This window comes from Meriones unguiculatus, chromosome 9, assembly GCF_030254825.1.
Source record: "Meriones unguiculatus strain TT.TT164.6M chromosome 9, Bangor_MerUng_6.1, whole genome shotgun sequence".
NCBI classification, from domain to species: domain Eukaryota; kingdom Metazoa; phylum Chordata; class Mammalia; order Rodentia; family Muridae; genus Meriones; species Meriones unguiculatus.
Genome location: NC_083357.1, coordinates 5258441 through 5286248, shown reverse-complemented (window position 1 = coordinate 5286248; position 27808 = coordinate 5258441). Strand labels below are relative to the sequence as shown.

General features: G+C 41.4%; 1 protein-coding gene across 2 annotated transcripts in view; it reads right to left on the bottom strand.

The window, feature by feature from the left end:
• The window catches only part of Tasor (transcription activation suppressor), a 60317-nt gene extending 49938 nt beyond the window's left edge, over positions 1–10379 (bottom strand). For both annotated transcript variants that reach the window (XM_021662413.2, XM_021662414.2), the window contains exon 1: positions 9931–10379. In XM_021662413.2, the coding sequence (XP_021518088.1) occupies positions 9931–10249 (319 nt within the window). In that variant the 5' untranslated portion in view covers positions 10250–10379. The remainder of the gene's footprint in view (positions 1–9930) is intronic.
• Between the last annotated feature and the right edge of the window lie 17429 nt (positions 10380–27808).

The window sequence follows — 27808 nt, the reverse complement described above, 5'->3', positions numbered from 1 at the left end:
TTTGTTTTGACACAAATTATCACCAAAAAAGTCCTTAGTAGTCTGATTCACTATGCAGCCTAGGCTGATCTCAAATGTGTTATCTTCTAGCTTCAGCTTCCCAAGTACTGAGATTATAAGCATGTGCCACTACTCTCCACTTTATACATACTTTTGATGTATCCACCTGAAAGCTAACTATAAATATGCTATTTTTACTATACTTTCAATCCATTTTTATTAGGATACAATGTCAAATGACATATCCATGGGTGTGGGGGGCGGGGTGTCCAAGACAGGGTTTTTCCGGGTAGCCCAGGCTGGCCTCTGCCTCCTGTGTAACGGGATTAAAGGTGTGCACACCAACACCTGGTGACATGTCTAGTTTTTAACCAACTAGGTAAACATATCACAATAGTAGCTCTAAAAATGAAAAGTTGTTTTGATTACCAATTATCATAACAATGTGTGCTAGTTGTAAAAGCCAATGTGTATCTACTCTGAGACTGGTCATATGCAAGCAGCCTTTCTGAGGAATAAAGTCAATAGTTACAATAATGGAACTGAAGAAAAAAAGTGGCTGATGAGATGCTCAGCTGGCTGTGCAAGCCTGATAATCTGAGTTTGGATCCCTGAACACCACATAAAAAGCCAGATAGATGCTGATAAATAAAATAGGAGGCAAAGACAAAACTGTTCCAGAAAGCTCCTGGGCAAGCTAGCCTGGAATCCGAATGCACTTCGGACACAAGAGAACTAAGGGGGGAAAAAAAAGACTGACTACGAGGAAGCTAAAAAAGAAAAAACAAACAAGGGCACTCAGAATAAAAATAAGACCACTAAAATATCCTGTAGCCAAATTTTCAGATATTTTCCAATAATAAATTGTCAACTCCAAGACAAGAAACTACACCTGCCTTGTTCATCTCATCTTTCTAATATGCCAGTAGGTAGAAATAGGAGTACTAGTCTCAAGTAAATCTAATTGTTAAAAAACACACAGCCATTACTTTTAAAAAAAAGTTCATATAAAGAGATTTTTGGTTTTGGTTTTTTTGTTTGTTTTGCTTTCAAAGGTTAAAAATCAATAAAAGTTGAAGCATGGATCACAAGAAGCTCTTTTCCCCCAGATGTATGAGTGTACCTATCCTCAAACACTAAACCCTCACAAGATGACTTAGGACAGTAACAGGCCCAGATGTATTATAGTATACGCTCCTCAGACACTAAACCCTCACAAGGAGATGTATTATGAATGTGCGCTCCTCAGTTACTAAACCCTCACAAAATGACTTAGGACAGTAACAGGCCCACCTGGCCCACCTATCACAGTTCCAATCCCAGCAAACACTGTTGATGGGTGGGGTGTATATCTGCTTTTGAACAAAGAAGTGATTTACTACTTACACTGTATGAATTTACTTCCATATCAGAGTATTAATAAAATTTAGTGTCATAGGCTACTAATAAAAGTAGAGCCTGTCACAACTAAACCAAGACAGAATTACAAAAATCAGTAAGATTGTCAGACAATCAGAATAAACATTGGCTGTGCTTCTGTTCTCACAGCAGCAACAAAAAGTTTTATGTTGAATATAGTCTCCAACTACCAAAATGTTTATTTTTAAATTAAGACTTTGTGATAAAACACTTCCCCTACCATGCACAAAGTTTGGGTTCAGTCCCAAGAACAGAAAACAAAATAAAAAATAAGGTAGAGCAGGTTCTTGCTAGGGTGATACACACCTACAATCCCAGCAATCAAAAGGCTGAAGCTGGATTAATACAAATTCAAAACCATCCTGGGCTATGTAAGAAATACCAGGACAGCCAGTAACATGAACTGAAAGGAGATCAGGTCTCAAAAGAAAATAACAAAAAAAAAAAAAAATCATACAAATATTAACATTATCAAACAAAATTCAAATACAGAAAAGAGAAATAGATCTGTATAAATGTTTTACAGGAATGCAGGATATTTCAACATTACCATTAACTCCTACTTAATTTTAAAGTTTACACAGAAATTATTTTCCCTAAGCTGCCAACACTACTTCCAAACAATCTAATAACTGAATAAAAATCAGTCAAACATTGGGATATTGGCGAGATAGCTTAGCTGTTAAGAGCAAAAACTGCTCTTGCAAGAGAACATAAGTTTAATTCCAAGCACCCATGTCAGGCAGTCTAAACCTGTCTATAACATAACTCCAGCTCCAGAGGATCTGATGCATATACCATACTATTGCAGACACATACACATATAAAGATAAATTATACAGACACACAAGTCAAACACAATTTAACTCCTTGTAAAGCACTAAACATTTCCAATTACATCCAAAGCAATATACAGTCATGTAAACAGTAACTAAGTCATCTTTTAGCAGGAGGAAACGAATCTAACAAACAGAAAAATATAAATACCTGTATTACCGTAGGCCTAGCAATAAATAACCATGTACTAAGCATTTCATATTTCAAATAGATGCACTAGTTAGACCACAATTATTATTTCTCTGATTTTTCCCATCATTTGTAAAAAACAAAATTACACTATCTACTTTTAAAGATTGCAAGCCCGTGTGCTAATGGCAGTTTAGAAATTTATAAAGTTCATCCTCCTTACATTCTCTGATGGCCTATTTTATCTCACTATGAACCATCATTTCACTTAGTTAAGTCACTACCCAATAAACTATATTCTGGATTCTGACAACTACTGACTCTTAACCAGTAGTTAAGTCTCCAACTGTTTTAGATACTGATACCTTTATATGAATAATCTGTTATCAAAAACACTTCAGTACAATATGCCTCCTCCTCAAAACTGAGACAAGTGAGAAAACAAAGTAACCTGAGACAGGTAACAGTTATGTTGGCCTAAAACTTAGAAAATTAGTAAATAAGGCAGATGGGACTCAAATTCAAGTTCTCGGGCTCTAATGTTAAGTCAAATTGTGTCCTTATTCTGCACACCAGAAAATCGTGAGACATGTAGGCACAGGAAATAAAAGAATTTGACTTCTAACATATTTTCTACCCTTGTCTTTTAGGCTTTTTTTTTAATGTATTTGGGTATTTTGCATTTATTTTAATGTATTGGGTATTATTGTTTGCCTACCATAAGCATATCTAGTGTCCAAGAAGACCAGAAGAGGAAAATATGGAATTACAGCTGTAACCTGCCAGTCATCTGGACTCACCTGAGTCACTGAGTTAACTGAGTCACCTGAACTCAGTCATCTGGAAAAGCAGAAAATACTATTAACTGCTGGGCCATCTCTCCGGCCCCTTCTTCAAAGTCCTTTAAATAGTTTTTTCTAATCATATTTTCATGGAGAAAGAATGGGGCCAAAAGACATTATTAATACTCATTGATTACAAAAGTAAAAAGGAATTGAAGAATGGTAACACCTGCTTATAAACCTAGAACTACAGAAGAGGCAGGAAGATCAAGAGTTCCAATCCAATCCAGGCTACTTGAGACGGTCTCAGAAACAAAAGTTAAGAATAGAAGCAATAATTTATTACACACATTATGAAAAATAATTTTGCTTAAATCCCATTAGAAGCATGTCAGAAAGATAAGTGAGTGAACTTCATATTACAGTTTCCCTATTGATAAACTAATTAGAAATATATTTTGTGAGACCAAACAACAAGGAGGGCATTTAGAAATAATACAGAAAAAGAAACTGAGAGGTACTAAAAACTCAGAACTAGAGCCAGGTACAATGGTGTTTATCTGTAATCCCAGAGGCTGAAGGAGAATGATGACAAATTTAAGTCCAACCTGGGCTACATTTTGAGTTTGAGGTCAAGACCCTGTCTCAAAAATCAAGTTAAAAAAAAAAAATCAGAACCAGAATTTAAGTGTCATGATTCCTAAATAGAGCATCAGCCCATCCCTGATTTTTAGATCAGACATATAGCACATACCTGTAATTATAGCACAGCAGAGTGAAGCAGAAGGACTAAGTTTTTAGCCATATGGAGATACCATCTCAAAATAAATAAATAAATAATAAAATACGAAAACCACAGTCAAGAATTAAGTTTACACCTAGGCCTGGTAGCACAAACCTGTGAATCACAAACTACTCAGGAGGCTGAAATACAATGATCCCAAATTCCAGGCCACCATGAGCTATATACAGTGACTGCATGACAAGCTTAGACATCTTAAGTGAGACACTGTGTCAAAATAAAAAGCAAAGATGGCTAGTGATAGATGTCAATGGCTGAGGGCTTGCCAAGCATAGAAGCTCTGGGTTTCATCCCTACTCCCACACCCACACCCACACACCCACACACCCACACACAGAATTAACATTTAAGCAAGTGGCAATTGGTCAAAAAGATAGCCAACTTTGTTCTTTAATCAAAAGAACATTTTCCTCCATTATCTTGACCAATTTACTATGTGCCAGTGCAAACCTTCCTGTTATACATACTTGATATGCTAAACTTAAAAATAAAAAGAGTACTGCTATCAAAACACATAAGCAATAATATACGTTTTCTGATTTAAAAGTAATTATAACCGAAGTAGTCAATGGATGGACTTCAATCTCTCAATTGTAGAGGATTTGCCCGATAAGCAAGAAATCATGAGTTCCATCCCAGAACCACAAGACCACCACAAAAAATACCAGCTCAATGTGGTAACATAAATCTGTAATTGAGGCACCTAGGGGGCTGAAAAAGGAGCATCAAGAGTTCAAGGCAAGCCTACAGAAGCTGCTGTCGGCTCTGGTCAGAGAAGCTTCATTTTGTAGTGGGTAGCTGTTAAAAACAGAATAAATGACTGCTGAATGCTAACCATAAATGGGACGTGTCACTCTCGCCAAGGTCTAGCAACACTGGATAAGAAGGGACACAGAATGTACAAGTTGGTAACAGGGAGTGTATATGGACAAAACATGGCTACTAACTCCACAGGTGTAACTACCTATGCATGATCTACTGAGAAGGGATGACAGACCTCCATCCCTCTCTGAACATTATACCATTAACAGCTGATGCAGTGGGAAGATTCTCTTTCTGTGGTATAGATGGGGGTGCCCATGCTGTAAACAACCTCAACCCTAACCATCCCACCCCCAAAGGGAAAAAAAAGCTGGGAAGGGCACTAGCTGAAATTGGTTAAGTGGAAGGGCTGAAGAGATGGCTCAAGTGATTAAGAGCACTGGCTGCTCTTCCAGAGGACATTGGTTTACTTTAGTTCCCAGCAGCCACAAAGCAGCTCACAACTGTGTGCTAACTCCAGTTCCAGAGGCTCTGATGGCAGGCTTGTGATGCAGACATGTGGACAAAACACCCATACATATATAATCTTTAAAAATTAAAGTGTTTAGAGGAGCACAAAATAATGAGGTTATGACATCATGTCCATGTATGAAAATGTCATAATGAATCAACCCATTACCCATTATTATATATTCGCTAATAAAAAAAATATAAATTAAAAAAGTGCAAAGCCAGCCTGAACAACATGGGAGAAAAGGAAATAATTAGCAAAGCAGCTAGTGACCAAAGTTGGTCTGTGATTTCTAAGTCTGAGGGATCTACTGGTATTAATTAACATAATACAGTATAACTCTATTTGTTTACAACTGATTTGTAAATGGCTTTTCCATCTAAAAAATTACTACCTGACAATGTTTTAAGAATGTGTTTTTTATCAGCAGGGTGCAGTGTCACAGGCCTGTAATCTCAGCACTTGGGGAGGAAGAGGCAGGCAGATCTCTATAAGTTAGAGGCCAGCCTGATCTACACAGAGAAACCCTGTCTCAAAAACATGCATGTGCTTTATCTCAATATCAGTGTTGAATGAACACAGTGTGTCAGTAACAAATAATAAAAGTCAACATGAACCAGTACAAATATAAAATTTCTTGCCCAGGTTTATGTCTATGCAGAGAAAAATCAGTTTTCAAAACCCAGTCATCCATATCCAACTACTAAAACAACCATAACTTAAAAAGACAACTGCAGAGGCATGTCCAATCCCAGAGAATGGGGAGTTGGAGGCAGGAAGTAAATCCCTCCTAGCGGGGTCTTAAAAAAGAAAAAACAAATGTTTGTTTGGTTTTTGTTTTTGTTTTTTTAAAGGTTAAAACATCTTTTAGAAAATGTATCACTAGTCTATTACGCCAAAAACTTTGGAGTGAAAAACTGTAAAATTCAACTATTAATTTTATTTTTGATGACATATTAGATGTAGAATAAAACATGGCAATCCAACCATAGGTCAATGCAATTTTGTGGCTCTCTATACTATAGAAAATAGTCCAACCAATAAGCACTATCAAAAAGTAAAATATGGGTATTCATCCACTTGGGACTCCCTTCCACTCTTGGGAGATCTCACGATTTTTTAAGAAGTCTGTATTTTCTCTGAAAAAAAAAATATTAAAATACAAAACATAAAATCTCCCAGTATTTACCATGAACATAATCTTTCCATCTCAAAATTCTTCCCAAGAGTGAATGTATGCTAAGCTATTCCAATTTCACAACTGGCCAAAAGCTACTTTAAATTCTAAATTATCAAGTGTTAGTCCATAAATCCATCACTGAAGAGGCTAAGGAGGTAGTTATCTAAGTAGTTATCTATTTTAAAACTGAGGCCAACCTGGAATACATAGGTAGCTCCTGCCTCAGGAGGGGGAAAGTGGCATTCATTTCCTTCTGCTTCCTGACTGCAAACGTAGATCATGTGATTAACTGCCAGGCTTCTGCTGTTTTGACTTTTCACCATGGTGGACTATACCCCGAAACTGTGAGCCAAAATAAAGCCCACCTCCCTAAATAAGTAAAAATAAAATGTAGACTATTAAGAATAACCGCGCTATAGTTGAGTAGTTCCAAGTAATCTATACAAATTTACTAATTAAGGGACAAGTTACTTCACAGGACTTCAGTTTTTCTGTAAAATGGACATAACACCTACCATAAAGAATTCTTGAAATTATATACAAAGTTTAGGGCAATGTCTACAACTTACCAAGTACAATATTGCTTGCCGTAGTATGATACCACTAAAACTGCAGTATTTAGATACTGTGCTATTATCAAGTGAAAAACTTTGAGGAGCCAGGCATTTCCTACAGCTGTGAAACCACTGCACTTAGGAGACTTGTGATGGCACCATGGGGCATGTAGTAAGACCTGTCTCAAGCAGAACTTTGAAAATCAAACTATACTGAATGGTATTTAAGAATTGTTCTTAAAAATTGACATCCTAACTTTAAATTTCACCAGAAAGCAGTCAAGTCTAATAGAATATGCATGAACAAAACTTCTGATGTTAAAAAATTCAAGTCCTAGCTACAAAAATATCCTTATTCTAGTAAATCAGATGACCATTAGTACAAAGTCAAATGCTAAACATATTTTTCAAACCTTCCAATGATGTTGGTAGGAAACTAACAGTACCTATAGTGTTTTGGTTTTGGTTGTTTGCTTGGTTTGTTGTTGTTTTGTTTTTTGTTTTTTCCTTCCAATCACTTGTTCCCTACCTCACTATTATGTGATGTTAAGAAAAATGGGGGAAAAAAAAAAAAAAAAAAACAACCACAGGCTGGGCACCGTGATGCTAACTTTTAACTTTTAATCCTAGCACTAGTGTGGCAGATTGGTAGATCTCTGTGTTCCAGGGTAGCCAGGACTGCATAAAATAGCCTGTCTCAGAATTGCAACAAAGGAAGACAGAAACACTCTTTTAATTGCTCTACAGTGATACAGTATGTTTTTATAGTAAAAAGTTAAAATTCAAAGATAAACGCCCAACTCAGGACAAAATCTGAGTTGGTAAAATAGTTGCTTAAAAGCTCTATATTACAAACTAGATCATGTTATCACCTGTAATTCCAGCTAATAGGGAGGCTGAGGCAGGAGCATTTCAACGCATGAGCAATTTAAGGAAATCCTATCTCTATTCTTTTAAAGTTTCTGTACAGCCATATTATATACTATTTGAATAACTGCTGGCCAGTGTACCATTAGATGTTAAGAATTATTTTAGGTAAACAAAAAAAATCTACAATACTTTCTTGACTACAACCTCTTACAGTTGAAAGTAAAAATCACATCCCGAGGCAAAATGGAAAACAAGCATTTCCTCCAAGGAATATATTGGACTCCACAGAGGAAGCATCTGCGTTTATATTCCCTAATTCCCCATGCCACTTTTAGTATATTCAAGAGCAGTCATTTTAGAACAACTTCGGGATTTGGCTTGTGAAATTTAAAAAGCACATGACACTTTACCATATTTCAAACCAAATCCTAAAGGATTCTAGGTCAGCTTTCTGGTCCTTAAAAAAAAGTTGTGTTTTAAAAGTGGTTTGTTCGCAGCCACTTTTAGTGGCTTTTAAATAGTCATTTAAAATCTAAAACAGACAGTCAAAAAAGCTTGATAAACTGGGCAGTCTTGGTACATGCCTATAATCCCATCACTTAGGAGGCAGAGGCAGGCAGATCTCTGGGCGAGCATGATCTATGGGCTACACAGGGAAACCCTGTCTCAAGAACCAAACCAAAAAAACAACAGAACAAAATAGCTTGAGACAGGTTGAAAACATTAAATCCCCTATTCTCATAATCAGATCGTTTTTTAAAAGTACTTCCAACCCATCTACCAACTGGCGACTGGGGATGAGTATCTTAACTTTTCTTGTACCTCAGCCATACACACCTTAACTACATCAAGAGAATTCACTATCTTGCTCTACATCCTCAAGAATTACAGTAACTCACTCAAAGAGTACTTCAAGAAAAATTCAGTTCAGTGGGCACAGGTCAACTTCATCCTTCTCTGTGTGGTTTCTCATGCTATTTCCTTGGTTTTGTCATCCAAATAGAAACGTTCTTTGTACTTTCATAATTTCAGTTGTTACCCAGATGCATACTGTTTCAATCAAGATTCTAAATCTTCAAGCGATTCAAATGACAAAAAAAAAAAAAAAAAAAAAAAAAAAAAAAAAAGCAGCTTTGGGAAATAAGCCATTAAAAACTAAAACACGAAGGCAAAAAGGTGAAATTTAAACCAAATCCAGAAAATTCCAATTTACTGGACAGTCAAAACCTACTCTAAGAAAAAACAATGCTGTACTATGTATTATAATATGGCACTAAGATTTCAAAAAGTAAGCGACCAACCTAACTGTTCCTATATTGAGTTAGGAAACTAAGAATAGACTCTTTAAAAATCTGAAGATCAAGTTGGAGATTCTTGGTCACAATAGTCGAACTTTTTTCCCATTGGGAAATTAACGCACCAAGAACCTACCTTCCCATTCTTTTAAATACAAAAGCCATACTAAGTTTGGAGTTAAGCCGAAGAAACCTATTTAAGCTAATGCTTCAAAAAACAAAAACAAAAAAAACCCGATATGGAAATGAAGTGTGATGGAAAGCTGTGCATGGGGCGCATATGCTGATGGAGATTCTCTAACTAAGAGAAGACGCTGGCATCGAGCACATTCCAGGTAGACGCACACAGCGGAAGAGCTTCCACAGTGAGAAACGCTTGTCCTCTGAACGCAGTGGCCTTGGAGAGCGCCTCAGGATCCACGGCCACGGGCTATTTCCACAAGCCGACTTCTCAGAAGCATCTTTGGGAGGCCACGTCAGCTTCTCTGCCTTCGGGGTTGGCAAGAAGGGGCCCCGGGCACCATCTTCCCTCTCCGGGCGCTGCAGCCTCACGGACGCGCTTCAAACCTGAGCTACTTCCAATTTCCGCGGGGGGAGGGGAGAGCGGGGCGAGGTTCCACCCCGTCCTCGGGCACCGAGCGGCGCGTGGCGGCGGGGGGGAGGCGGCTGGCACTCGGGGGCGTGTGTACGTGTCTCGGGTGGGTGCGGGAGGAGGAGACCGAGCGGTCCTAGCGACAGGGTGGAGGGGGAGAAGAGAGAGAGGAGGGTCGGGAGGAGGGGAGGCACCACCTTTCTTTTCTCTGCTCTTCCTGGGGATCTGAAAACTCCGCCTAACGGGCCTCTCCGGCTCCTCGGCGCCGGGGGGCAGGGCGGCCGCCTCGGAGGTGTGCGGGGGCGGCTCGTGCCCGTGGCTCCGGGCGGGCCCGGCGGCCGCGGTCTCCTGGGGCTCCGCGGCGGAGAGGCCGCCGCCAACGCCGCCGCCGCCGCCATCTTGTGGGGAGGACTCGCGCTCCGGAAACGCAGGCTTCATCCCGTCGTCCCCGCCGCCGCGGTGGCTCTGCCGGCTCGCGTCCGTCGAAGAGGCCTCGGGCTGCGCGGCAGTCGCCATCGCGCGGGCGCCGGCGGCTCCGGCAGGCTTCCGCCCACAAGGTCGACGGGCGCGGGGGGAGGGGCGGCGGGCGCCCCGCGGCCGAGCTCGTCGCGGCCCGCCCGGCCCTGCCGCCGCGGGGGCCTCCGCAGCCCCGGGGACGCCTTCCACGCGGCCCCGAGCGAGCCTCTCGCCGGAGAGAGCCGCTCCCGACTCGGGCGGCTCCTCAACCGGCCCCGGCCGCCCAACGTGCTCGCGTCGGGCCCGGGAGGAGGCGGGGCCTCGGCGGGCCGGCTCCACCAATGGGAAGGCGGGGCCCGCCCCCGCGCATGCAGATGGACCTGCCGGGGGCGGGGCCCCGCGACGCTGAGCCCGCCAAAAGGGCGCCTGCCACGCCCGGCCGGAGCGTCGACGCCGCGGCCGAGGGCCTAGGGCCTGAGGCAGGTTCCGCTCTTGGAATTCCTGGGCCCTGCCCCTTCCGCGCGGCGCCTTCCAGACGCCAGGTGTTGCCTTGGGCCTTTTGCAAGCGCCTTTTCGCCCTCGAATTCTGTGGACCGAAACCGGCCGACCTCGGTTCTGTGACGCACACGGCAGTCGGCTCTGACCTGCCCTTCCGAAGGACCGGGGTTCCACTCCCAGCATCCACATGGCGACTCGACCAGCTGCCGGTCCGTTCAAGGAATCCACGCCCTTTTCTGACCTCCGTGGGCACCAGGCAGTGGCGCCCTGACATACATGCAGGCAAAACACTGTCACACACAAAGCCTAGAAATACATAATAAAATTGACAGTGAGAGGAGATAAGAAATTGGCCTCCATGCCTGGCGGGTGGCCCACGCCTGGCATCCCAGCACTCGGGGAGCCAGAGGCAGGAGGATCTCCTTGAGGTCAGCCTGGTCTACAAACTGTGTACAAGACGACCAGGACCTGTCAGAGAAACCCTGTCTCGAAAAACCAGAAAGAAAGAAAAAGACAAACAGAGAGAAAATGGCCTCGAGTGCTAAGCCTAATGCAGGTGATGTGTACACTCTCCTGTTACCTCCAGGCCTTCTGCCTTCCCAGTCGTCCACTTTGTAGCATAACATAAGCAAACACCCAATATTTGGGATTTTTCCACATCATTTACAACCTAATGAGAAGGGGAGAAAGGCTGGTGGCTTTTAGATATTGCTGCTTGGCTTTTTTCCCTATTACACACACACACACACACACACACACACACACACGATTGAGGTGACAAAGACCAACATGTAATGCCAGGTCTCATTCCACCCAAGCTATTTACACACTGCCAGATACCTAATTATCAAGCAGCTTTGCCTTAATGAACTTTATGAAGAAACACGAGATACATTTTACTCAAGATCTCTTAAGCAGCAGCAGCAGGATCCCCAGGTCTTTGTTCCATAACACCTCAATATTGCGGAAGGAATTGTTAGGCCAAGATGATAAACTGTAATAGAGCCCCGTCCTCTGTCAGGTGATTGCCTCTTAAAGAGCTTTTCAAGAGCCGCCAACAATCTCAGATAAGCATGCCTTTGTTTGACATTGGGAGGTGGGGCGTGTGATATAGTGAAAAGCTTACACCACTCAGGAGGCAGAGGCAGGCGGGTCTCTGTGAGTTTGAGGCCAGCCTGGTCTACAAAGTGAGTCCAGGACAGCCAGGGCTACGCAGAGAAACCCTGTCTCGAAAAAAAAAAAAAAAGAAGAAGAAAAAAACTCATACATTACTCATACATTATTTTAAAGTAACTTTTTTGGGGAGGATGAGCTTGGTGGCATATACCTATTCCCAGTACTCAGAGGCAGAGGCAAAATGATCCATAAAAATTCAAGGTCAGCCTGGGCTATGTAATAAGAACATTGATTCAAATAAAATAAAACATAAGAGGGCTGAGAATAAAGTCCAATGGTAGAGACTTTGAATTTGCATTCAGGCAGCACCACAAAAACAAGCAAACAAACAAACAAATAAAATTAGGAAAAGGAGCATTCTTTACCTGACGTAAAAGATCAAAAACTCAAACTTTGCAGTCCTTATACAGTAGCTTTCCTTTTCCTAGGTGTTCATCTTTACCAAATTAAAAATTGTGTAGGAAATAATTACATAGTGGTGCTCTCGTTTAATGATCCACTCAGCCAAAGCCAGCTTTCCTTGGAAAAAGACTATGTATAGACAACGAAGGTTTGACAGGAAAGACTTCTTAAAACTAAGACTAGTGAGACCTTCAATCTTGTGAACATTTATTTTTTAAAAAAAATAGTGAATTTGCGGTTACAATTTATAGTTTAAAAATTGGGATACTCTATAATATGAGGCTTTTGTCTTTGTTTTGTGACAGGGTTTCATGTACACCAAGCTGTCCTAGAACTACTAAATCCTCCTGCCTCTAACCTCATTAGTGTCACAACACCCACCTTAAAATAAATAATAATTTTAAATTCTGCTGAATAAAGCTACTAATCATCAATATTAGAAATATTTGTCAGTTGCTTATTGAGGCCAAGCACTGATAGGTACCAAGGACATGACTCTGGTGCACGCAGGCAGACATAGTTACTTTTGTCAGATTTACAATTTACTGTGATGTGGATCTATTTAGCATCTATAGAGTAGCTAGGCTGAGGCGCAAAGATTAGATAAGGAACAGAAGGGAACAGAAATTTGCTAAGTCCCATCCATGAGAGAAAAGCCATAGCAAGGTACAAAGAATATTTACACACAGGTTTATATTTGTGTGTGTGTGTGTGTGTGTGTGTGTGTGTGTCTGTAGGTGTGTGAGGAGAGAGGGACTACCCCACATGCATGTAGTTCTGAAGCCAGAGCTAGCACAGGTTAAAAGCATTAAGTCCTCTCTTGCCTCTACCCATCAGTAATAGGAAAGCAGCAATTCAAGAAACAAAATTAACTCAAGGACTGGCTCATTGATCTCCCCCTTCCCCTCGAGGGAGGAGCAGCCTTGCTAGGCCACAGATAAGGACATTGCAGAAGATATCTGATAAGCTAGGGTCAGACGGAAGGGAAGGAGGTCCTCCCCTATTAGTGGACTTGGAAGGGGGCAGGGAGGAGATGAGGGAGTGTGGGATTGGGAGGGAATGAGAGAGCAGGCTATAGGTGGGATACAAGTGAATGACCTGTGATTAAAATAAAAAATAAATTTCTCTGGGTGCTTTTCTCATGATATGGAATCTGTGTGCAATGAAAGCATCCTAAAAGAAGAAATGGGGGTGAGAATTGTGATTTTGCTATCTTGTGGAAATATAAATTTGCAAACAAAAATAAAATAAAAAATAAAATAATTTTTTTAAAAAGAAGCAAAATTAAATATTGGGACTACAGCTTCCTTTATAATCTTAGACATAACTATGTATCTAATTCAATGCTACACTTCATTACTTTTCTAGCTAGTGTATAAAATAATAGGTTTCATTATATTTCCGCACATAAATATCATATTTTGCTATTTCCCCCTCACTACCATCCTCTGCTTCTTCTCTCCATCTCTTCCCAGTTCTCTTCCTGCCTTCTGTAAAATGGTCTTTCCTGAATTCCTGTGTCTCTCTCCTCCCCCGATATATTATATCGATGTACACACACATATATGTCAGACAAATAGTCTATATTCTTTCTTATGAAGAATTTATTACATTACCACTTTAGTTTCTGCAGTACTAGGGATCGAACCAGACCCAGTTTATCCATTGCGTGGGACGGCACCCAGGGCTTCATTCGAATTAGCTAAGTGCTCTACAAACTGAGGTCTCTGTGTAGCCTGTGATGGAACTTGTTTGTAGTCTGGCCTTGAACTAATGGAACTCCTTTCTCAGCCTCCCCTGTGTTGAGGTCTTAGCAGTACAACACCACCCCCAGCTGCCACTTCTTGTTTTAAAAAGGAAAAACTATGACGGCGGCTCAAGCTCACCCAGCAACCTAGTAATAAGCATGAATACAGAAGGCTCTGGTCCAGCATTTAACAAGAGAGGATGAAGAGATGGTCGTGGTGGAGGAGGAAAGCTGTGAGGCACCATGCTAAGGGTGTTGCGCGTGTCTGCTGGTCAGTGCAGAAGAACTGTACCTTTGTCTTACAGATGAGCAAACTAAGGCAGAGTGCTTAGCTTCCTACTGTTACCTACATTTAAGCAACAGAACCAAGATTCTAACCTTGCTAATTTGTCTCCAAAGGCCCATGCATTTCCCCCTATACCATGCTACCTCAGTACACTGGAGGTCAGGAGCCATGTATGGTGGTGCGTAACCATGATACCATGTATTTCACACGCTGAGATGAAGCATAAGCCAGGACTTCAAGACTGCCAGAGCAGCAGCTACCGGAGACTCAAGAGTGCACACACACACCAACATCACCACCAACAACAACAACAAAAACAACAGCTGCGACACAGTATCAGTGCTGTAATCCAGCAGTGACAGGGTTACTGCTGCATAAACCCAGAAGGTTTTACTTCTAGAAATCTAAGCTAAAAATGTACTTATTCGTATTATAAATGTTAATGTTTGAGGATATCCATTATAGTGGTACTTGTGATAATATAGAATTGGAAACAGCTCAAAAACCTATTAATACTAACACATGTTACAACATGGGTGAAACATTACAGTGTTATGTTAAATTTAAAAATCCAGACACAAAAGCCTTCTATTGTGTGATTTTCACATGAAAGGCCAGAAAAGGCAGGTGTAGTGGCATATACCTTTTAATCCCAGCACTCAGGAGGCAGAGGCAGGTAGATCTCTGAGTTGAAGATCAGCCTGGTCAATAGAGTGAGTTCCAGGACCACCAGGGCTGTAAACAGAAACCTGTCTCTAAAAAACAAAAACAGGAAGAGGTAAACGGAAGAGGTGAACCATAGCAGAGGAAATTTGGTGGTTTGCAAGGATTTGAGAGAAGAAGGAATTGTGCTACTAAATACAGGGTTTGGTTTTGGTGATAAAAATGTTCTGGAATTGCTGACGAGAGTATAATTAATTGTACAATACACTAAACCTCGAATTATAGATCTTATAAAGAATTTCAGGGCTTGGGTAAACAGCTCAGTCAGTCAAGTGCATTGCAAGCATTAGGACCGGAGTTCAATCCCTCAGAAGCCGCGGTCTTACTGTTGTTGTTGTCTTAAAGGCAGACCATATTGGCCTGAGTTTATAATCACAATGCTTTGGAAATAGAGATAGGTTGGTCATCAGGTCGGATAGCCTAGCCTGCTTGGTGAAGCCAACCAGAGACCCTATCTCAAAAAAAAAAAAAAAAAAAAAAAAAGGTGGAGAGCATTTGAGCATTTGAGGAAAGCACACACACAGAGAGAGAGAGAGAGAGAGAGAGAGAGAGAAAATATATGTCAACAGAGTAAACATTTTTTTGAGACCAAAGGCAAGAAAAATCATTTCTTTCTTGATGCTGTTTTTGTGGTATTTATTCTTTGCTTGTTTTGTTTTGTTTTGTTTTGTTTTGTTTTTTTACTGTTTTTGTTTGTTTTGGGGGTTGTTGTTGTTTTATTTGTTTTGAGATAGGATCTCCATGTGTAGCTTAAGCTCACTCAGAGCTCTGGGTTCTCCAGCCTTACCCCCTGGATGCCGAGATTACATGTAGGCACCTTCACACACGGCTAGTCACTGGCTTTCAATAAACAGGTCACCATGAGTTGTACTAATGCAAACTTGAAGGAGCAGAAGTAAAACCTTACCTGGCTGTAGCCCAGACCCTTCAGCGCACCAGCCAGCCAAGCCAGGCCCAGGCTTCTAACTAGAGGAACCAGGAGTTAAGGCACAGGTTTTATCCCTACCCATTAGTTTTATGGTAATTGTTAAGCAATACTATAAAACTAATATAAAGGCTATAATTTGCCTGGCATTTTCTAAGTGCTTTGCATATTATAAGCAATTTAATTTTCACAGTAATCCTATGAGGTAGGATAGGCTGTAGGGGAAGCTTTGGTTGTTGTTGTGTGGATGTTTTTGTTGTAGTCTCGAATGTGGCATGTGGGAATGTTTTCTCCATAGCTCAGAGCAGCCTTCTGAGAGAGGCATGATCTTTGTCAGCTGATAAACAGTTTGTGATCCTTGTCAACAGGAAACTGCCTTGTGCCTTGTGCTGGTTTTTGCCAGCTGAAAAACATTCCGGTATGGTACAATTGGGAGAAGGGGGTGGGGAGAAAAAAGGGAAAAGAGGGGAGAGAAGAGAGAGAAAAGATAGGTAGATAGATAGACAGACAGAAACACTTTGCCTCACTTAGCTTCACTCCTAAAGAGAAAAGCTCTGGAGAATTTTTCCTGCTGCTGCTGGTCCTTGTTGCTGAGTTTGAGGCCAGCCAGAACTCCACAGAGAAACCCTGTCTTGAAAATCCAAAAAGAAAGAGAAAAAAAAAGAAAAACAAAAAAAAACAAGAAAGGAAGGAAGAAAGAAAGAAGGAAAGGAAGAGTGTGGAACAGTATGCTAAGTGAAACAAGCTAGTCACAAAGAGTCACATGACATAAACTTCCCCAAGAGGGAAAGCCGTAGAGAAGATAAAAAACAAAAACAAATATACAGGAGTTAGACTGGCTATTAAAGGAGTGGGGCTGAGGGAGAATCATGAAAATGTTCTAAAACTAATATAAGGTGAACCCAGCGGTATTTGCCTGTACTCAGCATTTTGCAACAAGATCCGTGAGCTCATGGCTAGCCTGCACTTCTTCGGTCAGCTTTCGCCAGTAAGTAACGAACATTGTAGAGATGATTGCGTAACTCTGAAACTACCAGGGACAACTGTGTAAATGCATGTGAGTGAGTAGATGTCTAAGTAGATGTGGTGTACAAATTAAACCAATAAAACTTAAAAAAAAAAGATACAGGTTCCACTAATAAGTAGATAAAACACCTTTTTAGGTAGATGATGCAGGAAGATATTTGACTTCACTACTGCTTAACTTTGTGTTGATTACACAGAGATAAGTATAAAATTTTCCTACATCCTCCCAAAATAAAATGAAACAACCCCCCTGCTCTGTCCTATTCACTGATGGCAGTAACAAAACGCAAACACAACACGGAAGACAGCCGGAGCTTAGGTCACGTGAGCGAGCTACACCCTCTGCAAGAATGCCAGCTGTGTTTCCTACGTTGATTTATTTCTGTTTTTGCTGAAGTGGTTGGATTGTTTTTTTGGGGGCGTGCTGGTGTTGTTGTTGTTTGTTTGTTCCTATGTGGCTCAGGTTGGCAATTGTCCTGCCTCAGCTTTTGAAATGCTAGGGTTACACATGTGTACTATTACTGGTGTGTTTGGCTTTTCTTGGTTTTCACACAGAGATGATTTGTACTAGATTTAATTAATCTTATTTTTAAAAGTCTATAAACTGGTTGTGGTGGTACATAGCTTTAATCCTAACACTCAGGAGGCAGAGGCCATCCTGGTCTACATAGCAATTTCTAGGACAGCCAGGGATACATAGAGAAACCCTGCCTCAAAACAAACAAGCAAACAAAAAGGGCAGGAGAGATGGTTCAGAGATGAAGAGCGCTTCTGCTGGCTGGCTGCTCTTCCAGAGGTTCTGAGTTCAAGACCCAGGAACCACATGGTAGTTCATAGCCATCTATAATGAGATCTGGTACCCTCTTCCGGCATGTAGGCAGAATGCTATATACATAATAAATGAATAAATATTTTAAAATGTCTATAAATCAAGTATGGTAGTTTATGCCTATAATGTCAGCTCTCAGGCAGCTAAGATGAGAATGACTGTGAGTTCCTGGCAAGCTTGAGCTACAGAGTGAGAGCCTGTTTCAAAAAACATCCAAATAAGAACATACTTGTAAAAGTAACTTTTATTTGGCTGGTGTAATTGTCATCTCCGAGGCTTACTGACCCCTTCTGCCAACCTAGTTCCAGTCCTGGAAGCTTTTAGCATCTGTACAATCTAATCTAGGCATAGAATGTTTTAAGCCTCTGAGATTTACTGCTGAATAAACTCACCCTTTCTAGCTCTTTCTGAGCTCTGGCTGGCTGGTTTAATTCAGTTGTTCTGGTTCAAACTCCTCTCCAAGCGTACTGATTCAAATTTGTTTCTCCCCACTTCTGACTGAATTGCTCTACTTGGCCTCATACTAACTTTGGTAATGTGTCTAGCTTGTTCTCTCTCCGCAACCTGTCTCTGTACAACTGTCCCGATAAAAAAACAAAAACAACCGCTCGATCGCGCTAGCTCTCTCTCTTTCTCTCCTCTGTCTCTCTACCTCTGTGCTGCTTTCTCCTCTCACTGACTCAACCAAACTGCCTGAACAGCACTGACTAGAATTTAGAGATGTATGTCCCTGCCTCCTGAGTGCTGGGATTAAAGGCATGTACCACCATGTATGGACCTATGCTTTTCTTTACCTGAAACTCAGTCTGTACCAGGCTGGCCTTGAACTCAGAGGTCTGTTTGCCTCTGTCTCCTAGAATTAAAGGCATGTCTGTATTCCAGCTGGATCACACAGACCTAGAAGGTTTTGGATGTGATCTCTTGCTAGAGCAGCCATGTTCTGAATTAAAATTCCTCTACACATACTATGGAACATAAAATCCAGTGAATTAACAATATAAAACATTCTAGATTTTTTGCCAAAATACATCCATTTCAACTTTTAAAAAAAATTGTAGCTGGCTTGTTTTTTCTGAGATAGAGCCTCAAAGTTGCGATATATCCAAGAATGACCTTAAACTTCTGATGTTCCCGCCTCTTCTTTGCATTGATTGCTGGGATTACAGGCATGCGTCACCCTGTCCAGGTTATACAGTGCTGGGAACCAAACCCAGGGTCTCTACATCCCCAGCCAAGCTACCTGGTTCTCAAAGCCTGCTTCCAAAATAGCCCAAGTGAAAAAAAAGCTATATTAGCAGTTTATTTTTCACTCGGTGTAATATCAAAGTCCTGTACTTTTTTTAAGAGGTTTAAAAAAAGAAAAGAACCATGTAGCTAGATAGATCACCTGAAGTTTTAGTATTCCCCAAAGTTCTGAAAATATAGACAATTATGATAAATTTCCTTTTAAGAAGTCCTTGGGGAGCTAGCCAAGTTTAAGTCAGATGGCTGTTAGGTCTATAGTTTCAGTTTACATAAATTATAGAAACATGACCCAGACATTTCTCTAATTGAGGAAAATGAGGTTTTTAGTTACTTATCTAGAGGAATTTTATTTGTGGTTAGTGCCATTTGGTGACTAATTAATTCTCTGGAGAATCTGACTTTCTCTGGGGATGCAATACATGATAATAATGCTTGAAGAATCAGTTTTGCCTTACTTAGCAAAAGCTGAAAAAAAATACAAAATACCATTCATCTTCCTGGTAAGGGTGCAGGTTAGACTCTGTAGCATGCTCTACCTTTCTTCAAGCTTGATGTACCAAGCAGAAGCACCACCTCCTGTTGAGAGAAAGCTCCCAAGACTAAGGAAGTTCAGAAATCTTACAAGACTCATCAGCCCTCCCTGAGGCTATATAAGCACTAAGCAATTGCTCAGAGAGAGGAAACTTCCAAGGAGCTGCCTCTGCAGGCCAGCAGGGAATTCCATGGAAACAGCTTTCCTCACTCCTTTCCCACACAGGGTAGGCTTTTCCATGGTGCAGCTGTCTTTGAGTCACTCACGTTCCCATCAGTAACCCCAACAAACTCAATGGTTCATCAGGCTAGACTTCAGTAGAATGTTTCTTTGGTCTATCAGTGCCCTATATACAATAAAAAGATGTTCCCCACGGCACGGAATCAACTGTGCAGGACTCAATGGGGGTCACAGATCTAGGTCCCCTGCATATATGTTATGGCTGAGTAGCTTGGTGTTCGTGTGGGAATCCTAACAGTGGGAATGGGGGCTGCCTCTGAGTCTTTTCCCTGCTTGTGGGATTCTTTTCCTCCACTGTGTTGCCTTCTCCAGTGTCGATGTGATATGCCTGTGGTCTTACTGTAGATTGTTATTCCACATTTGCTTGATGTCCCTGAGATGCCTATTCTTTTCTGAGGAGAAGGAGAGAGGGGAGTTAGATCGGGGAGAGAAGGAGGTGGGGTGGAAAGACTTGGGGAGAGGAAAGAGGAAGGAAACTGCAGTGTGAATGTAATATATGAGAGAATTAAAAAAAAAGTTTGTTCACAGGAAAGGTCACACATCAGTGCAAATTAGTTCTTCGCTGTCGTAATGGGCTTGGTGTCATAGACCGTACGGCCACAGTAATGTAAGTTTCTTCTGAGTGCAATAAACAATGCAAGACCCTGAAGATTGTAAAGTTGTGTTCCAAAATTTATTGTACCAGATATAATACTATTTCAAAAATATGTTAGAGATCCTTTAGAGTCAGATATACCAAGCCCTGTGCCAACATTACAACAGATGTTTTTTTTATCTACAAGGCTCAATGCTTGAAAACCCCACAATGGAATCACTTTTAAAAGTTCAAAATAAGCCTCAGTGTTTTGAGTAAGTTTACCAATCAGTTGGTTGGCTACACCTGCCAGATCCATGTAGAATTACATACAAAGTGCATTAGTCGAGGTCACTATTGCTGGTTATAAAACACCATGACCAAAAGCAAGTTGGGAAGGACAGGGTTTACTTGGCTTACACATCCACATCACAGTCCTCACAGGCCATCATTAAAGGAAGTCAGCGCAGGAACTCAAACAGGGCAGAAATCTGGAGGCAGGAGCTGATGCAGAGGCCATGAAGGGGTGCTGCTTATTGGCTTGCTCAGCCTGCTTTCTTTCTTAAATAACTTTTTATTTTTTTAATTGTATGTGTATTAGTGTTTTGCCTGAATGTATGTGTGGGTGAGGGTGTTGGATCCCCTAGAACTGGAGTTACAAACAGTTGTGAGCTGCCATAATAGGTGCTGGGAATTGAACGCAGGTCCATCTGGAAGAGAAGCCAGTGCTCTTAACCATTGAGCCATCTCTTTAGCCCTGAGCCTGATTTCTTGCAGAAATCAGGACTTCAGCTCAAGGATGGCACCACCCACAATGGGCTGGGCCCTCCTCAATCCATCACTAATTAAGAAAATGCCCTACCGGTTTGCCTACAGTGTGCTCTGACAGAGACATTTTCTCACTTGTATCAAGTTGAAAAAAAAGAAAAAAAGGCAAAAAAAATTCACTCTTCTATCGGCAGACACTGAATGTTTTTGCCTTTTCAAAATTCATGTTGCAACTTAATCTCCGTTGCTATGGTATTTGGAGGTGTGTTGTTTTTAACAAAATCTCAATCGTTTGATTTTACCAATAAAGACTCTGGAGCCAGATGCTGGAGTGAAAACCTGCCAGCTCAGAGGCACACAAAGCACCCAGCTGACCTTCCTCCTCATCCTACATCCCAAAAGGAGCTTACCTTCTCCACACCATCTCAAAAACCTCAGACTGAAGGTTCCTCCCCTCTACTTCCTGTGTGACTCTCCATCCGACTCTCCATCTCTCCTCCTGACTTCCTCTTACTCTATGTTTTTTTTCTATGTTCACTTCCTGTCAACTGGTTGCTTGCTCCCCCTCTTAACCTATGGTTGATTTTATTTAACCCCGTTTTTACAGTATTCAAGCAGAAAGCACTTGGATTAAAGGTGTGTGCTAGGGCTGAGCCACACCACAACTAGAAATTTTCAAAGGGAAAAGATAAGGGGATATAATAATAATAATAATAATAATAATAATAATAATGGTGGTGGCCTGGAGACAGAACTAACTCTCACTTGGCATTTACAAGATCCCGAGGTTAATCCCAAGCAAAGGGGAGAAATTACTAAAGGAAGCTTGGCTATTGCTGATCTCCCCTGCCCTCACTATATTCCTTTCCACAATTTAGAATTTTCTGAAAGCACTAAATTAAAGTAAACCGCCAGGTGGTAGAGAATCCCAGCACTTGGATCTCTTTGAGTTCTAGGCCAGCTTGGTCTACAGACCAACTTCCAGGACAGCCAGAGCTACACAGAGAAACCCTGTCTCAAAACACGATAGATAGATAGATAGATAGATAGATAGATAGATAGATAGATAGATAGATAGATAGATAGATGGATGGATGGATAGATGGATGAACTACATAAATAAATAAACAAACAAACTATAAAGTGAGGCTGTTAGATATTTTTTAAAAAGTTAAAACTACTTTCAGGGCTGAAAGAGAACACTGTTCAGAAGTACGAATGCTTCCCTGTGTGTGCTAAGGCCCTGGATTTCTTTTCCAGCACAGCAAAACAAGAGCACCCATCCCTCACCTCAACCATCCCCACAGCCACTGCCATTGGTAGTTTTCTTTTCAGTCCCCGTTTCAGGATGGTGTGGAACTTGCTAGACAGCCCAGACAATTCTCCTACGCATACGAGCGTGCGTACCCGCGTGCGTGCCTGCGAGCCTTCCTGAGCGCATGCGTGTGTGCGTATGCGTGTGCATGTGCCTGTGCGTGTGAAAACCTTTGCTGCCCATGTTATCTAAGTCTCTAGTTTACAGTTTTCAAAGTTAAGACAAATAAATTACATATACAATATTGTATTTGAATTTTTAAAAAAAATATGTCTGTGTGAGTGTGGGTCCCTGTGGAGGCCAGCCGGGGCCAGGACACTCTGGAGCTGGAGTTTACAGGAGCTTTGTGAGCCACCCAGTGTGTGTGCTGGGGAACGGAGCGTGGGCTCTCTGCGCGAGCAGCTAAGAGCTCCTAACTGCCAAGCCATCACTCCAGCCTGTCAAGTGTGCTAACGGAAACCCACAGGCTTGAAAGCTGGTGGAACACAGAGGTAAAGGCAGAGGAAGCTAGATCAGGTACTGTCGGCTGCCTGACCACAATAGGTTCTAGTGGCATGTATAACATTTGCTGATTTTTGTGGTACCTCACTCTGCCACTAACTCGGGTACCTTCTCGACACACAATCCCGTTTTTTTATGAAAACGTAGTTTAAACACCTCAGGAAAAAAAAAAAAACCCACTTGTAGAAAGGCTGAGCTACTCCTTGAAGCTCTAGGTCCAAGAACAAAAACTATTACTGCACTAGTCCGTACTAAAACGTCAGGCTTTGGATGCTTAGCAGATCCCCAAGAGCACATGCACGGATATTCCAGCAGAGGGCAGCAACACGTCACTAAACGGTTTTTAAAACTAGCTTTCTACACAATAAAAGGATAACATTATAATATAATAATATAATATAATATAATATAATATAATATAATATAATATAATATAATATAATATAATATAATATAATATAATATAATATAATATAATATAATATAATATAATATAATATAATATAATATAATATAATATAATATAATATAATATAATATAATATAATATAATATATATAATATTATAACATAATATTATATAATATAATATGTATGTTTATGTATTATTTGAAATATATAATATATATGAAGCAGGATCTCATGAACCCTGGTCTGGCAGTACTTTTAACTATTCCAGAAGCCAGCTGTGGTGGCACCCTCTTTAAACCCCAGCATACAGAGGCAAGCAGCTTTCCATGAGTTTAAAGACAGCCTGATTCACATCATGAATTGTAGGCCAGCCAGGGCTAAAGACTGAAATCCTGTCTCAGAAAATAAATCATTATACGAATAAATGTATGCATACATATGTATGCCTATGTGCGTAATTTTTTTATTATAGTAATTTTGTTACTACCATCACAACATTTACATATAATCAGAGCAAAATTCTTCCCAGAGGTCTGAGTTGGGTGGAGTTCTTGGATAGAACCTGAAACACAGCGAGAAGGGGAAAGTTAAGCTACAACATCTTCATACTCATTTGCCTGCTGTTTATGATCTGTATATTTACAAACAGTCATGATTTAAGGTCCAAAAGAATTCTTTTAAAAATTTATGTATCCGTGTGTGTGTGTGTGTGTGTGTGTGTGTGTGTGTATCCACATGTATGTGGAGTTTAGAGTACAACTTACAGGAGTGGGTTCTCTCTTTCTATCATGTGTGTTCCAAGGGTCAAACTCAGGCTGTCAGGTTTGGCAGCAAGCATCTTGACCCATGGAGAAATCTCACTGACCCAAGGATGCTTGTTGTTTTGTGGTAAGTATAATGGGCAAAAGTATATGAGGCCATTCCCAGCATCGTTAACCAACACACAAACCCTATGAGATGTGATTACATGCTTGTCGGAATAGGGGAAGGGAGAAGGAGAGGGAGGACTGTTGGAGTGTAAAATGATAGAGCTACATGGAAATAGCTCTGAGACACTTGTCAAACACATCCTTGGTGTATATAATCCATCAGCTGCACTCCCGAGCATTTTCTCAAGGAAATCGAAAATACGGGTCTACAATAACACTTGCATATGAATGCTCATAACAGTTTTACTTGCCAGTCGCCCAACGGGGAATGAACAAATTTGTAACACAGGTGGACAGTGGGCTGTTATTCATCAGTGAAGGAATGTAATGCTGCTACAGGTGACAACATCCAAAATTACTAAAAATGTGATGAGGGGGAAAAGCCAGGCACAGAGTGTCTTTATTGCATTGTTTCAATTCCGTTATAGAAAAATGCTAACACAGTGTCAGAAGTGAGCGGGAGTGAAAGAGTAAGCAGGGACATTGGGAGGGGCACAGGGGATCCTGTAGGGATAACGAGAGAGTTCAGCATCTTTACTGTGGTTACAGCTACATGAGGCCAACGTTTCTCGAAGCTCTTGGGTAGTCACTTACCATGAGCTCCTTTAATCATGTGTAAATTATTCCCCAATGTTATTTAAAATTAAAACTAAATATTTGCCTTCTGTATGTGGGACAAACCAAATATTGGCCAGGCAGCTAGGATCGCCCGTTCTCAGCGTGGTGTCTGAGGAGAGCCTCCAGTAGAACATGAGCAAACCTCTTCTGGATCCAGTACTCCCAGCATCCCACACAGGCCTGGAGCATGCTAAACCTGAAACTTTTATTGAGATAGTTGTAGACAGGTAGCTGTGATAATTAACATAAAGAAACGCAGATCCTATAAGCCCTTGATCCCATTTTCCCCCATGGTAACAGTTTGCAAAATATCACATCCAAATGTTAACATGGATGTGATCTGACTGTCAGTCTTATTCAGATTTCTTCCCTCTCTCACACACACATCTGGGTGTGTGTTTCGCTGCTGATGCACTGTTATAAGAATACTGTCGGCGCTGAGTCAATGGATCCGTGCTTGAGAGTACTTGCTGCCTTCCAGAGCGCTCAAGTTTGGATCCCACACCTACTCCGGGCAGCTCACAACTGCCTGTAGCTTCTGTAGAATTCACACTCACTTCTGGCCTGTGTTTACCCATGGACACAGAGACACATATACATACACAAAATTTATACATATAGTCTTTTTGAGCTATATATAAAGTTTCTTCAGACTGTTCATTTTGTTCTTTGTTTATTTTATCTTTGTAGTTTAAACTCTGTGGCTGTTGACATAGGATCTCATTATGCAGCCCAGGCTGGCCACTACCTTGTGACCCCCCTGCCTCAGCTTCCCAAGTACTGTGATTGCAGGCCTGTTCCCACCACACCCAGCTCAATCTGTTGATGTGTCATTACCTTCCCTGTCCCTGTGCTCTGTTAGCTTTCCTTACTATCTACACAAATGATCCTCTGTCTACACAAATGATTCTCTGTCTACACAGATGATCCTCCGTCTACTCAAATAATCTTCTGTTTTTGTTTTGTTTTTTGTTTCTTCAAGACAGGGTTTCTCTGTGTAGCCTTGCCTGTCCTGAAACTGCTTTGTAGACTAGGCCGACCACAAAGATCCAACTGTCTCTGCCTCCCTGAGTGCTGGGATTACAGGCATGTGCCACTGCGTCCTGGCCACAAATAATCTTTCTGTGGTTGTACTTTTATTAGTTAGTTTTTTTGTTTTGTTTTGTTTGTTTGTTTTTTACGGTGGTTGTGATGGATTATTAAATTCTCATACTTTCCAGTCAGTACTTAATCATATAAGTCTTACTTATTTGCTGGCATTTTCTGATTTTTGTTTCAAGATAATTTGTGTAGGCATTGTGAGTCTCATCACTAGGAGACAGAGGATTGTATGTTTGAGGACAGCCTGGGCTATAGAGTTAGACCCTGTCTCTAAAGGCAACATAAAATTAAATGGGCAGTAAAGATAGCTCAGAGTACTTGTCTAGCATGTACAAGGGCCTGAAGTTACTCCGTTCCTAGTGCCAATGACATAAAAGGCTATTATTAATGTTATAGCACTTTTTAGACAATAGATGACTTGTCGTTGGCATCACTTGACTGTCTTTTCTCACTCAATTTGTAATTTTTGAAGGGTGAGGTACGATTTTTTTTTTTTGTTTATTAAAAATTTTTAAATGGATTTTGAAACAGGGTCTTATGTAACCCAGGATGACTTTGAACTTGCCACATAGCCAAAGACAGCCTTGAACTCTTCATTCTCCTGTTTCTACCTTCCAAGTGCTGGGGCAACAGGCCTATAAGAGCACACAGAGCTGATTTTTTAAAAATATCTGGATCTTCTTCAGAGCCATTTTAGCGTGTAAGTGGTAGAGTGGTGGCTCCCGACCTGTCCTGCTGATGCTGCCGGAGAGAGCAGAGTGGACTTCCCTCGCTTGACCATCAAGTGTCCAGGAGCTGAGGGTTGAGGTTAGGCCTCTTGGCAGTTAAAGGCTTCCTGGATGTGTGTATGCTGAACAGGATTCCCTTGCTTGGGGGTGACAGAAAGTGCATCCAGACTCCGGTTCTTGCGGCAGGTCCCTGCTCTCTCTGGGAAGGGTGGAGGTTTCTCAGCTCAGTGGAGAAGACCATGGTCCCTAAGCTGGCCTGTTTGCTGTGGCGGGGTCCCACTGGCAAGTGCCACTCAGCTTCCCTGGTGCTGCTGTCTGGGTCTCCTGGGACTGCTGACTGCTGCCAGCCCAGGCCAGGCCATGCTGAGCCTGGCCGCCTTCTGTCAGGCAGGAAGACAGTGAGGTACTCTGTCACTGTGTTGTTCCTCCAGTCCTGGGATCTCAAATAGCTTGTCTCCTGTCACTACCATCAGAGTCCTCCTGTGATCACATCTTGTTCATGGTTGTTGTAAGCGTGGGAGGTTCAGGGAAGAATGGGTCCACACCATCTTATCTGAAACAGAGTCTGGTTTCTTTCTACTGTACTTTTACTTGCGGTAATAAACAGCTAACACTTACCATCTAAACCGATTTTAAGTCTGTAATATTGTCGGGCATATTTGTATTGTTGTGCACCAGTTCCCCAGAATGCTTTTTTTTTTTTTCCATTCTAACTATCTTTTTGGAGGTGATGTCTATGTAACCCAGGTTGACCTTGAACTTGAAAAATCCCTCTTCCTCCGTCTCCTTGGTGGTGGGATTACAGGTGTGTGTTCCACTGAACTTTCTCATCTTGGAAAACTAAAACTATATCCACCCAGTTGCCCATGTTTCCTCTCTGAGCCCCTGGAAGCCCTGTATTCTCTTGTATGTACCTATGAATCTCACCACCTTTAAAATGTTATGGAAGTGGGACTTCATGGTCTTTCCGGGAGCAGCTTATTTCACTTAGCACAATGCGCTCCAAGTTTTATCTATTCTTGTGGTATGTTAGAGTTTTCTTCCT